This window comes from Capricornis sumatraensis, chromosome 17 (assembly GCF_032405125.1).
Source record: "Capricornis sumatraensis isolate serow.1 chromosome 17, serow.2, whole genome shotgun sequence".
NCBI lineage: Eukaryota > Metazoa > Chordata > Mammalia > Artiodactyla > Bovidae > Capricornis > Capricornis sumatraensis.
The window spans coordinates 36,912,158-36,929,716 of NC_091085.1; the positions used below are offsets into that span (position 1 = coordinate 36,912,158).

General features: G+C 40.7%; 1 protein-coding gene and 2 pseudogenes across 1 annotated transcript in view; all 3 read right to left on the reverse strand.

Moving 5' to 3' along the window:
• Positions 1-4,680: 4,680 nt before the first annotated feature.
• On the reverse strand, positions 4,681-5,226 carry LOC138094056 (ferritin heavy chain pseudogene; annotated as a pseudogene).
• A 641-nt stretch (positions 5,227-5,867) lies between these two features.
• LOC138094184 (U2 spliceosomal RNA) lies at positions 5,868-6,046 on the reverse strand (annotated as a pseudogene).
• An 8,659-nt stretch (positions 6,047-14,705) lies between these two features.
• ABHD18 (abhydrolase domain containing 18) overlaps positions 14,706-17,559 on the reverse strand; it is a 42,305-nt gene continuing 39,451 nt past the window's right edge. Inside the window, exon 13 of the mRNA XM_068989682.1 lies at positions 14,706-16,848. Within this exon, the coding sequence (XP_068845783.1) occupies positions 16,797-16,848 (52 nt within the window). The 3' untranslated portion in view covers positions 14,706-16,796. The remainder of the gene's footprint in view (positions 16,849-17,559) is intronic.

Here is a 17,559-nt window from a genome sequence, read left to right on the forward strand (position 1 = left end):
TCATTGTAAAAGATCTTGAAGCTGGGAAAGATTGAAGGCAGGAGGAGAAGGTGATGACAGAGGATGAGATAGTTTGATGGCATCACCAACTCAATGGACATGAGTTTGAGCAAGCTCTGGAGTTGGTGATGGACAGGGAAGCCTGGTGTGCTGCAGTCCATGGGGTTGCAAAGCATCAAACATGACTGAGCAACTGAACTGAACCAAAAATGGGAACTTTCAAAAGTTTAAGTGTCTTGCTTGAAAACTCTCAGCCAGTTATGCCTAGAGTTGACATTCAACCACTGTCTGAACTGTCTGCCTTTCCTGCCACACTATTTACTCTTTGTGCTTTTACAATAACTTGAAATAACACAAATAATAGTTAAGTAATATTTAATCTTTTAAAAAATGTTTTAAAAGTATAAGCTCAAGGAAGCATACCTTTTTCTGTTCCAGTTTTCAAAGAACAGATTTTCAAATAGTAGGGTATACAACAAATTAATAACCTTTCTGAATTCTTCATAACAGTTAGATTTAATATTAGTATAGCTTTATGAATACTGGCACAAATGGTTGACATAAGAAGAAGTAAACTTTGTAGAGAAATTAAGGAAAAAATTTTAATCACCTTTTTAATATTTACCATAGTTTATTATTGGTAAGTTAATAAATATGCACTGTGTACTTACTGTGATCCAGTGGCTGGGCTAGACCCTGGGAATACACTGGTGAACCTGGTCACTGGTCAGTTCTGAAACTTATACAGAAAGGCAGAATGCACAGTACAGTAGCTTTCACACCTTGTGACTATATATATATAAAACTGAGTCAAAAGCTTCAAAACCAGTACTTATCCTTACTAAATGAGTAAGGATTTATTCTATTCCATTTTAATTTTTTTCAAGAAGCCCTAAATTTCTTGACATATGTACATACAGATTGTAACCTACAGTTAAAAAAAAAAATGACAGTGGCACTGGTAAAAATGAAAGTAGACTGCCTGCTCAGTCGTTTCAGTCATGTCTGACTATTTGTGACCCCATGGACCCCTCCAGGCTCCTCTGTCTGTGGGATTCTCCAGGCAAGAATACTTCGGTGGCTTGCCATGCCCTCTTCCAGGGGATCTTCTCAACCCAGGGATTGAACTTGTGTCTCCTCCAACTCCTGTATTGGCAGGCGGTTTCTTTACAGCTAGTACCCCTGGGAAGCCCATAACTAGATTGTTGTTGTTGAGTCATCTGGGTTCAAATAGCCAGGCGGTTTCTTTACAGCTAGTACCCCTGGGAAACCCATAACTAGATTGTTGTTGTTGAGTCATCTGGGTTCAAATAGCCAGGCGGTTTCTTTACAGCTAGTACCCCTGGGAAGCCCATAACTAGATTGTCGTTGTTCAGTCATCTGGGTTCAAATAGCAGCTCTGCCACTTCCTAACAGTTGTTGTTGTTCTGTCACTCAGTTGTGTCTGACTCTTTGCAACCCCATGCACACCAGGCGCCCCTGTCCTTCATCATCTCCCGGAGCTTGCTCAAACTCCTGTCCATCGAGTTAGTGATGCCATCCAACCATCTCATCCTCTGTCATCCCCTTCTCCACCTACCTTCAGTCTTTCCCAGCACCAGGGTCTTTTCCAATGAGTTACTTCTTTGCATTAGGTGGCCAAATTATTGGAGCTTCAGCTTCAGCATCATTTAATTTTAATTGGTTTATGTTGTGTTCACCATTTAATTTTAATTGGTTTATTTTTTCAAAAGTTGTGCCCTGCCCCCTTCCCTCCTGTTTCATTTATGGTCCACCTTAAACTGTCATAGTGCCTGTGGATGTTTCATTTAGCTTGCTATGTGTAACAATGAGCCTATACTGCAGTTCAAGGTTTAGTGGAAGATGACTCATCTGCCTTCTTGAACCTATTTCGTTCTAATCAGTTTATGTCACGTCCTTGGGCTATATCATTCTTTTAAATGTTATGCCCTGCCCTCCTCCCCTCCTGTTTTATTACTATTATAATAATTATTATTAGAGGCAACTAACAAAGAGCAAACAAACTCAATAATTGCAGATTATTGATAAATGTTATGAAGGAAACAAATAAGGTAAAATTTAACTAAGAATTAAAGGATGAGAAGAAACAGGCTCTGGGACAAGTATTTCGTTAAAATGAAAGAAGTTTGGTGTTAAGGACTGAAAGAAGATGAGTGAAGAGGGCGTGTTTTTACTGAGGCCTGGTAAGAGGACTGTAGCTAGGACACAATAAAGCATGGGTTGGAGAGATTGGAGAGAAAGCCTAAGGCAAACCTGCAGCTTCCAGAGGTGGTGAAAGTCAAAGTGTTAATTGTTCAGTCAGGTCTGATTCTTTGTGACCCCATGGACTGTAGCCTTCCAGGCTCCTCTGTCCATGGAATTCTCCAGGCAAGAATACTAGAATGAATTGCCATTCCCTTTTCCAGGGGCTCTTTCTGATCCAGGGATTGAACCTAAGTCTCCTGCATTGCAGGCAGATTCTTTTCCATCTGAACCACCAGGGAAGCTATAAGTGGTAGGGCTTGAATTTTATTCTCAGAGTAAAAGGAAGCCACCAAAAGGTTTCTATCATTGAAAACAATTGCTGCAATATGGAAAATAAAGGAAGATGGGCGTGGCAAAAGCCAAAGAAGTGATCGTGGCAGTCCAGGAATGAAACATTGGTCTGGATTCAAGTTGTGGCAGTACGTATGGCAGTAGAGTGACTTAAGATTCATCTTGGAAATAGGACTTGCTCATCTAATAGCTGTTCGAAGAGGGATAAAGAAAAAAATCAAGTTCTAAATTTCTCCCTAGAATAACTGATAGGGGCTGAGATAGGAATGTGGGTATAGACACTTTGCCCCATCTTCTTAGTATCCTTAGCATGTAATTAAATCAGAGAAATTTTTAAGAATTGATCGAGAGTAAAATCAGAGAGAATCAAAATGTGAGGAATAAACGTGAAAATCAGGTTCAACCTCTTTAGAAATTAGGGGAAAGCATGGGAATTCCCAGGCAATTTAGTGGCTAGGACTCCAGATTTCCACTGCAGGGGTCACTGGTTGATCCCTGGTTGGGGAACTAAGATAAGAGCTTTGTGGCATGGCAGAAAAAGAAGTCAGGAAAATACAAGTTAAAACCACTATAACCCATCAGTGTGGCTACAAAAAGGTCTGATACTTTCAAAATTATTGATGAAGATGGGGATTAATGAGAACTTTTATACAGTAGTAATATAAATTAGCACAACCATTTTGGAAATCTGTTTGCCAGTACGTAGTATGGTTGAACATGAACATATCTCTGACCCAGGCATTTTACTCCTATGTATATACCCAACAGTAACTGGTGCACCAAAAGACATGAACCAAATGTTCATAGCAGCATTAGTTTGGTTTTGGGGGGCCTGGGGTGAAGGGGAGGGGTATGCCATGGGGCAGGTAGGGGATAGAACCTGTGTCTCCTGCAGTGGCAGTCCAGAGTCCTAACCACCAACCAGGGAACTCCTACTAGTATTTCTTGCAATGAGAGTAGTTTTGAATTTGAACATCTCAAAGTTGTGAACATATCTGTCCACCATAAAGTACACAGGCATGAAGATACCTCCTAACTCTTACTCTCCATTGCTCTTGAGTCTACGATGACCAAACCCGTCTTTCCATCAAAATTTGCCTGTTGAGGACTTCCCTGGTAGTACAGTGGATAAGAATCTGCCTGCCAATGCAGGGGACATGGGTTCAATTCCTAGTCAGGGAAGATTCCACATGCTGTGGAGCAACTAAGCCTGTGTGCCCACAACTACTGAGCCTGCATGCTGTGACTACTGAAGCCCATGTGTCTAGAATCTGTGCTCTGTAACAAGAGAAGCCGCAGAAGGAACTGGAGAAAGCCTGCACAAAGCAAAGAAGACTCAGTGCAAACCAAAAATAAATAAATATATAAATAATTTTTTTTTTAAATTTGCCTATACAGAAGGGATTTAAGGATTATCTTGATCAGGACTTGGCTAACTGTAACCTCTGGATCAAATCCTGTCCACCACTTATTTCATTACAGGTGCAGTATAAGAGTAGTTTTACATTTTAAAATTTTAATTTGATTTTTATTTTATATTGGAGTATAGTTCATTTACAGTGTTGTGTTAGTTTCAGGTATACAGCAAAGTGATTCAGTTACACTTATTCTTAGATTCTTTTCCCATGTGGGTTATTACAGAATACTGACTGGCTTTTACATTTTTTCCCTCTTTTTTGTTCCTTTTTTTTGGATCTTTGATTTTTTTAAAGATAAAATTGTACATATTTAACGTATATAGTATGATGGTTTGATATACATAAGCATAGCAAAATGACACTTCAGTCAAGCTAATTAATATAGTTTTTCCTCACATAGTTACCATATATTTTTTATGATGATAGCACTTAAAATTTATGCTTTTAGCAAATTTCCAGTATTTGATAGTATTGTTTTTTAAAAAAATATCCATTTATTTTTTTGGCTGTGCCAGGTCTTAGTTGTGGCAAGCAGGATTTTTTGTTTGTTTGTTTTGGTACTAAGTTTATTTGAAGTATTAAAGAAAGAACTTAAGTAGATGTTTTGGTACAACTTATAGAAAAGATGAATATAACCCAAATATGCATGTACGGCCTTGGTGACCAGGGAAGTCACCCCTGTGGCTACGGGAAGCCAGCCTGAGGCTTAGCTCTCACTGTGTCCCAGGGTGTGCTTGTCAGAGAGGTACTCTGCCATGCCAGATCCAGGGGCCCAGATCTTGCACAGATTGGTTTTGTGGTCACCAAATTCTTTGATGGCTTCCACCTGCTCGTTCAGGTAATGAGTCTCAATGAAATCACACAGATGGGGGTCATTTTTTTCAGTGGCCAATTTGTGCAGTTCCAGTAGTGACTGATTCACACTTCTTTCCAAGCACGGTGCACATTCCATTGCTTTCAGCCTATTCTCCCAGTCATCACGGTCTGGTTTCTTGATATCCTGAAGGAAGATTCGGCCACCTCGTTGGTTCTGCAGCTTCATCAGTTTCTCAGCATATTCCCTCTCTTCATGAGATTGGTGAAGAAAGTATTTGGCAAAGTTCTTCAAAGCCACATCACCGCGGTCAAGATAGTATGAAACGGACAGGTAGACATAGGAGGCGTAGAGTTCCAGGTTGATCTGGCGGTTGATGGCGGCCTCCGAGTCCTGGTGGTAGTTCTGGCGCATCTGCGACGGGGATGCGGTCGTCATCGCAGGCGGCTGAGAAGAGGCGGTGGTGAAGGCAGCTGTGCGGCACTGGAGCAGCGGCGGGGACCTTGGGTCGGTAGGAGGGCGCTGTCAGGTGGTGAGGAGGGCTGGCTCTGCGTGGCCGGCCGGGGCGGGGACGAGCAAGCGTGGGAGGAGCTACCGGGTTCCCTTCAAGCACCGTTGGCGCAGGAAACCCCAGCAACTCTGCACGAAGACTGTCCATGCAGGAATTTCAGTTGCAGCATGGGAACTCTTAGTTGTGGCGTCTGGGACCAGGGATTGAACCAGGGGCCCCTGCTTTGAAAGCCGAGTCTTAGGCACCGGATCACCAGGGAAGTCCTTGACACAATATTAAGAACTGTAGTCATCATGTTGTGTATTAGATCTAGACTTAATAAGCCTAACTTTTGAACTACTTTTCCTTATTCACTTTACTCTCCCTCCCCCCCACCCCATCCCCCACCCCTACCAGACTGTTATTTGCTTGTCTTCCAGCAACTGTCAGGAACGCTTACAAGTAATGCAGGAAAACCTGAGAAAATCAAATTCCTGAGCTAACTTGCAGACAGCTTACAATGAAAACCCCACTCCAGGACAGGAAAGGGCCAGCTTCTGCCTTTTCGTACTTCAAAAATTGTCCCCGAGGGGGGTGCACTGTTTCTGAAAGTACTGCAGTATCAGGTCGTGAACAGAGCAAGTTCCTATTTCAACTCTCTGCTTCAAAAATCCATTTAATATATTGTTCTCGGATAGAGGATGTATCAGATATTGAACTGATAAAAACATACTACACTTGATCTTAGCCAGAAGGCTGAGAAGCCATAAATTCACTTTTATATATGATAATGGCCGGGGTCAATAGCTAGTAGCTTGGAATTTGACCTCCATCGATGTAATAATGGAGAAGGAAATGGCAACCCACTCCAGTGTTCTTGCCTGGAGAATCCCAGGGACGGGGGGAGCCTCATGGGCTGACGTTTATGGGGTCGCAGAGAGTCGGACACGACTGAAGCGACTTAGCAGCAGCAGCAATGTAATAATAGCATATTGCACAAGATTTAGAAGTCTAGAATATATTTGATGCAAGCTTTAAAAATGTTGGACCTTAGACATCTTGTCAAGGTTCCCCCTCCAAGAAAACCAAAGCCATAAAGTCAATTGTATATTTGAGCAGCTTTTCAGAATAAAAATCTAGCTCCTTCTGGCCTCAACACCTTTTCTAACCAGATCTTTCAGCCTAAAGGCCTGAATCTTAATTTTCCTCTTAACTTGTTATTATATCTTTTAGTATTAAAAAGTGAAAGGAAGAAGTTTTCATGGTACATAAAAACTATATGAAATTTAAATTCCAGTCCCATAAATAAGTTTTATTGGGATGCAGCATGTTCATTCATTTATGTACTGTCTGTGGATGCCTTTGGATTACAATGGTAGAGTTGAGTACTTGTGACAGAGACCATATGTGGTGCTTTCACCACTCTGTACTATTGCTAAAAGGCAGATATCCAGAGAGTAGAATCTAATCAAATGCTATAAATGGCTTCCAAAGGATGATGAATATGTTTAATTAAAAGCATTTGCCTTAAATGGATATCAGTTGTTTGGCAGCACATATCTGCATGAAAAGTTGCTTTTAAAGTTGAAATATGTAAAGTCTCGTTATGGAACAGCATTTACAGATGACTATTTGGAACAGATTTTGATGTAGATCTGGAGTGTTTTCTGACACCACCCATCAATTCTATTTCCTGACTCTCCTACACCACCTGGGTGTCCAAGAATTCAGTTCAGTTCTGACATGAACTACTTTAGAAGTTAAAACACCCAGTCCCATAAGTCTGCCCTCACTTTAGTTTTTATCATTTTTTTCTTTTTTTTTTAGTTAAACTTATTTTGCATTGGTGCATGATCGGTTAACAATGTTGTGATAGTTTCAGGTGGATAGCAAAGGGACTCAACCATACACATACATGTATTCATTCTCCCCCAAACTCCCCTGCCCTCACTTTAGGCGTCAGCAACAAACAGGGTACTCGGGCCACCAACACTTTTGCCCAGCCAATTATAAATCAGAGGTTCCCACATCCTCCTCTTTAGGTTTGATAATTCATTCGAATGGCTCACACAACTCAGGGAAATACTTTGTTTACATTTATTAATTTATCATGAAAGATACAACTCTGCAACAGCCAGATGAAAAAGATGCACGGGGCAAAGTATGGGGGAGGAGGGACTGAGTTTCCCTGCTCTCTCCCAGCATGTTACACCCACCCTCCTCTTCATAGCACTTTGATGTGTTCACCAACTCAGAGCCCTTTAAATCCCACTGCTTACGGGTTTTTCTGAAAGTTTCATCACTTAGCCATGGTTGATTAAATCATTGGCCATTGGTAATTAATTCTGCCTCCAGTCCCTCTCTCCCATTGTACTGACTGTACAATAAAAGCCAAAATAATGTACATGCTGCCAAGGTAACCTACAGGCCCACCGTGTATATCAGCCGCAGAGGTGTCCGTAAGAACTCCACAGAGCTGGCTCGCGACCTGTTCACTAATTTCAGAGAGAGAAAGGGAATTATAAGATGTGCGTATAACTGCATGAATACAGGCAAAACCAGAACCAACTAAGGGGGTAACAGAGGGAGGGAGGCTCTTCTTTGGATGTTTGACTCTAGGGCAGCAGGGGCGAGGTCGAACAGAAAAGAGAGCTGCACTAAAGCTCCCCTCCTTTTCCTGAAGGATCTCTCAGGATAACAAGCAAAACTATGACCAGGCCTCCAGTCTGGCTCCAGGTCATCTATGGAAAGGAAAAATGTGCCCCCAGACTGGAAGATGGCATGGCAACTGGAGGAGGGCGTGGTAACCCACTCCAGTAGTCTTGCCTGGAGAATTTCATGGGCAGAGGAGCCTGGCGGCCTACAATCCATGGGGTTGCAAAGAGTTGGACACAACTGAGGCGACTTAGCATACACACACAGGCAGGGGCCACACTGTCACCTGGAGCCCTGTTTGTCCCCGTTGGCTTTGCCACTGAACTGACTGTGTCACAGAATCTGCAAAGGTGTGAGTTTTCTAGCCAGGAAACTGGAGGTCTAACCCCAAACCAGCAGCACTCCTGCAGCCAGAACTCAGGCTTCACAGGAAAAGTCTCAACTGCTGCCTTAGAAGCCTGCCTCTGAGAGCAGTTCTTTCCAATCTCTCCTTCTTCACTAGAAAAGTGACAAAACCAGTTGTGTGGGGTATAAATCACAGGAAGCAGAACTTGGGTGGCTCTGCTTAATCCAGAGGAATTGGAGCTAGGGCGGCTTCTGTGGCGTGGCGGGGGAAGTGGGGACTGAGCCACCAGGGGGCCAGTGGCGGCATCCCCACTGCCTGGGGTGGAGAAGGTGGGGGGCAGCCTAGCTCAGGGGGCCAGCACAGCAGTGACGGTGATCCCCTGGTCACCAGTGTATCCTCTGTCCTTGTGCTTCAGGGCCTTTTTACCTCCAAAGGGATTGATTCTCAAACTCTACTATGTGGCCTGCAGATAGATTGAGATGCTTTCTTCATACAGGCATTTCTTCGTGTCAGTCATTTAAATTTTCCCACGGGTGGAGAATATCTCCATGACAAGATCCTTCATCACATGCTTCATCAGCTTCCCTATACGCATTTTGTGGGGTTTCAGGAAAGGTCTCTGCTTTTTTTCCTTTTTCAACTCTTTTAGGTGGTTTGCATGGGAAGCAGGAACACCACCTTTTGGCACATGTGCGTTGAGAGAGACTTAAGTGGCACAGGAGCTGCTGGGTGGGAGCTGGAGGTGCTAGACGGACTGACTTGCTGAAACTTTCCCTGGCCCTTGAGCCGCTGCTAGTGCTGGGGTCGCAGCTGGAGGTGAAGCAGGATGAAGATCTGCTGCTACCCTTGGAAGCACTGTGTCTATTGTTTTACCCCTGTCTCAATGCTTCTCACTTTACTCCTCGGTGCTCCTTTATCTTTAGAGCGATCCTTAGATGTCTCATTTCTAACTCGAACCTGGGAAAGTATCCCTAAAAGATGGCAGTTCTCACCAAAGAACAGGATCTTCCACCAAGGCCATCACTTCCCTCTCTCCTCAGCTGATGAATCTAATATACAGTTGATCCTTGAACAACAGACTGTTGAACTGCTTGGGTCCAAAAATACCTGGACTTTTAAAAGAGTAAACACCACAGCACTGCAGGACCAAAGCAGTGTTGGTAGAATATAGGAATGCTGAGCAGGGAATACTTTGGAGCCAAGTACACCTAATGTGCGGAGAAGGCAATGGCACCCCACTCCAGTACTCTTGCCTGGAAAATCCCATGGAAAGAGTAGCCTGGTGGGCTGCCATCTATGGGGTTGCACAGAGTCAGACACGACTGAAGCAACTTAGCAGCAGCAGTGGCAGCATACCTAATGTGGGGCTGGCTATAAATTATAGAAGGATTTCTTGCTTTGCAGAGGGTCAAAGCTTCTAACTTAACCCCTGAGTTTCAAGGGTCAACTGAGGTTTAAAATTACAATCTGGTACACGGAAAAGAGTGCTGCACTCTGAATGGACCAGCTGGTAGTCCTTGAACTATGCCAGGGAATGCCCGCATAAAAAGTGAGTCAGACCTGCTTGTTTTACAGGCTGGGTTTGGAGAGGGTGGGGCAGACAGTTGAGTACTTAAATATGATGAGATAAGGGTAAGATAAAAGTAAGCTCTGGGGGTTACAGAAAGAAAAGATTAGAATCTTTATTGATGTTCAGTTGCTCAGTTGTGTAAGACTATTTGGGAGCCCATGGAGTCTCCTCAATCAGGAAGATTCCCTGGAGAAGGAAATGGCAACCCACTCCTGTATTCTTGCCTGGTGAATCCCCATGGACAGAGGAGCGTGGTGGGCTACAGTCTATGAGAGTGCAAAGAATCAGACATGACTGAGAGACTAACACACTAAAGTGGACATAATAATTCTAGCCATTATTGTCAACTCATTTGTTATGATATAGCAAGATAAGTGAAAATATTCTTAAATTGAAAAACATTAATAAATGTGTTAACATGAGCATCCATTTTAAAGAAACTTTTTTAGTGTAAAACAACTTGAAATTTATTGAAGTGCTATACCAAAGCCTTTGACTGTGTGGATCACCACAAACCGTGGAAAATTCTGAAAGAGATGGGAATACCAGACCACCTGACCTGGCTCTTGAGAAATCTGTATGCAGGTCAGGAAGCAACAGAACTGGACATGGAACAACAGACTGGTTCCAAATAGGAAAAGGAGTTTGGCAAGGCTGTATATTGTCAACCTGCTTATTTAACTTATATGCAGAGTACATCATGAGAAACACTGGCCTGGAGGAAGCACAAGCTGGAATCAAGATTGCTGGGAGAAATATCAATAACCTCAGATATGCAGATGACACCGGAAAGTGAAGAAGAACTAAAGAGCCTCTTGATGAAAGTGAAACAGGCGAGCGAAAAAGTTGTCTTAAAGCTCAACATTCAGAAAACGAAGATCATGGCATCTGGTCCCATCACTTCATGGGAAATAGATGGGGAAACAGTGGAAACAGTGTCAGACTTTATTTTTGGGGGCTCCAAAATCACTGCAGTTGGTGACTGTAACCATGAAATTAAGACGATTACTGTTTGGACGGAAAGTTATGACCAACCTAGAAAGCATATTAAAAAGCAGAGACATTACTTTGCCAACAAAGGTCCATCTAGTCAAGGCTATGGTTTTTCCAGTAGTCATGTATGGATGTGAGAATTGGACTGTAAAGAAAGCTGAGCACTGAAGAATTGATGCTTTTGAACTGTGGTGTTGGAGAAGACTCTTGAGAGTCCCTTGAATTGCAAGGAGATCCAACCAGTCCATCCTAAAGGAGATCAGTCCTGAGTGTTCATTGGAAGGACTGATGTTGAAGCTGAAACTCCAATACTTTGGCCACCTGATGTGAAGAGCTGACTCATTTGAAAAGACCCTGATGCTGGGAAAGATTGAGGGCAGGAGGAGAAGGGGATGACAGAGGATGACATGGTTGGATGGCATCACCGACTCAATGGACATGAGTTTGGGTAAACTTCGGGAGTTGGTGATGGGACAGGGAGGCCTGGTGTGCTGCAGTCCATGGGGTCGCAAAGAGCCTGACACAACTGAGTGACTGAAATGAACTGAACTGAAAGGAAGTAGCAAGATTTCCCAAATGACTTTCTTTGAGCTACACCTAAAATTTTAATGTAACTATGGTTCATTTGTCAAAACTACGAAACACTGGCAAAACACTATTAACTAAATTATAGACTTTATTCAGATTTCAGCACGTTTCCCACTAATGTCCTTTTTCTCTTCCAGGATAGAAAACAATGGTTTTTAATGAATCATAGAATGAAAAGTTAATATGGTTTGAGAAACCACATTGCATTGTTTAAGAAACTACCACTTGTGGTATTTGGGTGTAGTATCAAGGAGGAATATCCTCAATTGTCTAAAAAGGAAAACACTTTTCCTTCTTCCAACCAGATTTTCTTCACACCCTTTTAACCTTTCAGAACAGATCAAATGCAGAAGCAGATATGGCAGTCAAGCTGTCTTCTGTAAAGTTAGATATTTAAAAGTTTCACAAGACTAAAACAATGCTACACTACTCACTAAAAATATTTTCTTTGGGTATTGGAAAACAAGTTACTTTTTATTAAAATTGTTAACATTCATGGGTGGTCTGGTCTTTAAAAGTATTTATTAATATTTGACTGCATCTGGTCTTAGTTGCAGCTTGTGGGCTCTTCATTATGTCATGTGAGATCTTTTGTTGGGGTGCACAGACTCTCTCATAGCTTCCCTTGTGGCTCAGCTGATAAAGAATCCACCTGCAATGTGGGAGACCTGGGTTCAGTGCCCGGGTTGGAAAGATCCCCTGGAGAAGGGAAAGGCTACCCATTCTAGTATTCTGGCCTAGAGAATTCCATGGACTGTATATATATATATATATATATATACAGTCCATGGAGTCCAAAGAGATACAACTGAGCGACCTTCACTTTCATGGATTCTCTACTTGTGACACACAGTTTCAGCTGCTCTGTGATATGTGGGATCTTACTTCCCCGACCAGGGATCAAACCTGTGTCCTCTGCATTATAAGGCAGATTCTTAACTATTAGGTCACTAAGGAAGTCCCAAGATAAGTTCAAGTCTTAACCTCCAGTACCTTGAATATGATCTTAGGAAATAGATCTTTGCAGATGTAATCAAGTTAAAATCAGATCATACTGGATTAGACTGGGTCCTAATCCAATGACTGATGTCCTTCTAAGAAGAGGGTAATTTGGACGCAGAAATGAGAATGCCATGTGAGGAAGGAGGCAGAAATTGGAATCATGCATCTACAGGCCAAGGAATGCTACAAATTGTCCTCAACCACCAGGGGCTTCCCTGGTGGCTCAGAGGTTAAGGCGTCTGCCTGCAAAGCAGGAGACCTGGGTTCAGTCCCTGGATCAGGAAGATCCCTTGGAGAAGGAAATGGCAACCGATTCCAGTGTTCTTGCCTGGAGAATCCCACGGACGGAGGAGCCTGGTAGGCTGCTGTCCACGGGGTCGCAAACAGTCGGACACGACTGAGCGAATTCGCTTCACTTCACCTGACCAGGAGCTAGGAGTGGGGCATGTAGAAGATCTTTCACTGTAAACTTCAGAGGGAGCACGGACCTATGGACACCTTGACTTTGGCCTTCTAACCTCCAGAACTGGGAGAGAATTTCTGTTGGTTGCTGTTGCTGCTGCTAAGTTGCTTCAGTCGTATCCGACTCTTCGCAACCCCATGGACTGCAGCCTACCAGGCTCCGCCGTCCACGGGATTTTCAAGGCAAGAGTACTGGAGTGGGTTGCCATTGCCTTCTTCTTTTGGTTAAGGCCACTCAATTTGTGTTACATTTCTCACAGCGACCCTAGAAATCTAATACAACATGTATTGCTTTATTATTTTAAAATTAATAAATATTTTAAAATATTTCTTAGTTTCAATTGGTAAAGTGGTAATATTGATAACTGTAATCCACATAACTGAAAACTCCCTAGGGCCTTCATGTCTTAAATGTATAAAGGGTTCCTACGATGAAAAAGAGAACCGTTGTCCTTTTTCTTCCCTGCTGCTAAGTGGCTTCAGTCGTGTCTGACTCTGTGTGACCGCATAGAAGGCAGCCCACCAGGCTTCCCCGTCCCTGGGATTCTCCAGGCAAGCACACTGGAGTGGGTTGCCATTTCCTTCTCCAATGCATGAAAGTGAAAAGTAAAACTGAAGTCGCTCAGTTGTGTCTGACTCTTAGGGAACCCATGGACCGCAGCCCACCAGGCTCCTAACCATACCTATGATATCAGTTACCCTATAAACACTGGTGATTCCATGTCTTTTTTTTTTCCCCCCCTTCTGTCCAATTCTTTGCTCTGAGTCTGATTTATATATCCTACTGTCTATTTTTTAGACATCAAAAATCTGAATATGCCAGACTAGATTCTAGATGCTTTCCCTGACACTGGTCTTCTTCCAGGGTTCTCTCTTTGAAAGGCTTATACCTTATACCACTCCCTTATACCTCATTCCAACTCATCACCAATCCATCATCCGAAATCCATCCAGCTCTCTCTGTATCCACCCACTGCTATCATAATCTTAGCTATAATCATTCTTCACCTGGGCCACTTTAATAGCCTTCTAGCTTATCTCTGCAAGGACTGCCAGTCTCCTACAACTAGTTCTTTTCAATGCAGCCACAGTGAATTTCTTAAAACACATGAAATCATATATTTAATCTTCACCAACTTCATGTCTCCCCCACTTCATCCCCACCTGAAGAAAACCCTTCATGGCTTTCTGTAGCTTTGCACGAATACCAAAACCCTTAACCTAACCTACAGGACAATGCATGGTCTAGTCATAACAGTTCTAAAATATTTTAAGGAGCAGATTCCATTAAGCAACTCAACTCTTTGATCAGTTCTATGCTTAGTCACTCAGTAGTGTCCAACTCTTTGCGACCCCATGGACTGCACCCCAACAGGCTCCTCTGTCCATGGGGATTCTCCAGCAAGAATACTGGAGTAGACTGCCATTTCCTTAGAGCAGCAGTTAAGCTAGTTTTATTTTTATACTATTTTTTAACTAAAATAATTATGGGGGGGGGGTTTGTCAATTCTTGTCCCTTTACTTTTATTGTAAATGTTCTTTAAAGACTTTTTTTTTGGCTGTGCCACATAGCTTGTGGGATCTTAGTTCCCCAGGCAGAGATGGGACCTATGACCCCTGCAGTGGAAGTGCAGAGTCTTAAACCACTGGACTGCCAGAGAAGTCCCAAATTAGGCCATGTTAGTAAAATGTGACATGGGTTTTCTATATTTAGAATAAAACCTCTTGAACATAAGTAATTTTTTAAATAGACTTTTATTGTGAATATAAAATATTTGGAGATGATTTTAAAATTTCAGTTACAGAGTTAATAATTCAATGATCTTTACAAAAGAAAGCACCACATTAAAATTTACATTCATAAGACACAATCTAAAAATGCATATACTAAAATGATTCAACAGTACTTACAGTTTTATCAAATCATGAAATTCAGAAACTTTTTTAAACCACAGATCTAAACCGAGGTCTCAAGCTCAGATGTCTTCAGGGCCAAGTGGGAAACACAAAGTAGTGAAGTAGTCTCATTTAAGAGCCTGAAATCTGGTGGACTATGGCAAACGGGGGACTGCATACCCAATATAAAGACTTTCTGAATTCAAAACTTTTTATGCACACTGAATAAAACAACTGTGGGCCAAGCTGGCCTGAACTGACTGTCAGTTTGCAGCTGTGGGCTAAATGAATTTCGAGCAAGTTAGGTACCCAATATTAAAAATGAGACAACATTTCTTTAGGTAGTTGTGTGGATATATTCTTAAAACATCTGACTAAGAGAAGAAATTTTTTAAAATACCTTTTTTCACATTTATTTGGGAGAAATTAGTTATGCCTAAGAGTTTATTAAAATGAAATGAATTTTATTCTTTTACAAATAGAAAGATATATATTATTATGTACATTATTGCTGATAGGAAATATTTATGTGAAAAATAAAGTACTGGGTTTGCTCAAGCCATTGCTCAGAAAGCATTCAATCACCTCACTAAATACATAAGAAAATACTTGTATTTCAGTTAACCAACAAGTTTATCTTTAAAGAGTATTTTGTTGGAGAACTTTAGTAATTTCATACTGTCAGTGAAAAGGTTCTAATCTAAACATGTAAAATTTTACAGCTCAAACCATGTTTGTTCATTATGTCAAAGCAGTGTCACAGAATTTACAACACTGTATGCCACTGGTTACTTCACATTAATCATTTAAAAATAGTTTTTAGAGATTAAGGTGATGGAGGCATTATAAGGACAAATAAAATCTCCTTTAAAAAGGCTGCAAAAGCACCTTATAATTCAAATATTCTTACTAGAGTAGGACTACTTATAATAAAGTAACCCACAGACAACACATACTTCAAACAAATGCAACTCAAATACATTTATTCCAAATCCAAAATATTTTCTGCTTTTAAAAAACATTTTAGCTCTTGGCTTCAGAAGTTTAACATAAAAATAAAGCACCAAGTGTAACCATATAATACTTCTTTTTAAAAAGGTGAAAAAGTTACTAGTTGTTACATCTTTTCTATAAAATGAAGTTTATATGGACAAATAAGTTTTATAAGTGGCCATTAATTTCTGAAATTAAAAAGTCAAAGCTGTTTAAGTATCTGGCTTACAGTTAGATGTTTAGCAAACTCTGAGTATGTATACAAGAAAATATTAAGAAATTATTATCAATTAATGCAATAGGTCTGTGTTCATTTTCATTTTCCATGAATTGATACTTTTCAAGTAGGGGAAATATGTTTGGCATTTTTTTTTCCTAACCTAATATTTGGCAAAGTTTTAAAGTCTTATGCATCTTATCTTCATTCTCACATTCAATTATTAAAAGCACTTAAATACAAAGCAATCAGGATTTCTTAGAATTCAAAGTTAACACTGATTTTACACAGAATTATCCATGGCAGAAAATTAATATTGAAAATAGGATTATAAATTCACTATGGATCCATAGACGAAACATGTTTCTCAAACCAAGTCAATAATAGAAATACAATGTAAGGGAATATATACAACACAGGCTGACGTATTACAAACGAAGTTTGATTTAGCAGTTCTTTAAAAACCAAAAGGGTTTCTATGAATACCTTTATTTTAAATTAATAAATTATTCATAATAAAAATGTAAAATTTTCATAAATAACAGACTAGATATTGATTTTTATGGGACTCCCACAAACTAACAAAATATTCAACATTATTTCATCCAAATGTTGGTTTACAATTATTCAAATGTATTTAAAGATAATAGTTGACTGATTTGTAATACTGAATTCCAGGCTCAATTGACAGCAGGTAGAGTATATAGTGCTGTCTGCTTGTTCTTCACATCATCAAACGATAAAGCTCCTTTTGTGAGAAACATGATGGCTCCACTGGCTACATAGAGTGATCCCATTAGTTAGCGTATTTATGGAGGAAGCGTTCAAATGCATCATAGATGGCTCGCCTAAAATTAAACATGAAAGAGAAACTACAAGTAATTGGCAAAAAAGGGGGACAGACAATGCTTTTACTATAAGTTATTTCCAAATACCCTGTGGCTTGCAACCTGACCTTGTCTCCAAACAGGCAGGTGTGTGAGGGTGTCTGGATCCATGTAATTCACCACTACTGGAAAACTTCAAATGTGCTTCCAACTGATGGTTCAGAAACTGATGGTTTATAAACTCAAGGTTGATAAAAGCCATCTTTTCTTAAGAAGCACTTTTTTTGTGCCTTAAAATTTATATTATTTATATGAATAAAATATGAAATGATAAAGTGAAAAGGAACTGGTTCTTTCTACTCTTTCTACTTGTTGAAAATTAACTGGCTTTGTAACTTTTCAAATGTCATATTCAATCTGTTTCATAGATTATGATATAGCAAATGAACTCAAAAGCCTTAGTTCCCTACATTAACTTAACTTTTAATATTTTAATTGGAGAGAAATAGTCACATTGAGCTGGCCCAAGTTCATAAGATATTATTTGTTAGGCTTATTTTGGCTTTTTTCCTATTGTCAAATACATTTTCATTGTATAAAATTCAGAAAAAGAGAAAAAGTCATAATCCCATCACTCTAAGGTATCTATGTTTAATCTTTTCCTACAGGCTTTTTTTTTTTTTAATGCTCATGTCTGTATTTTTACCCAGTTTAAATAATAACTGAGGAACC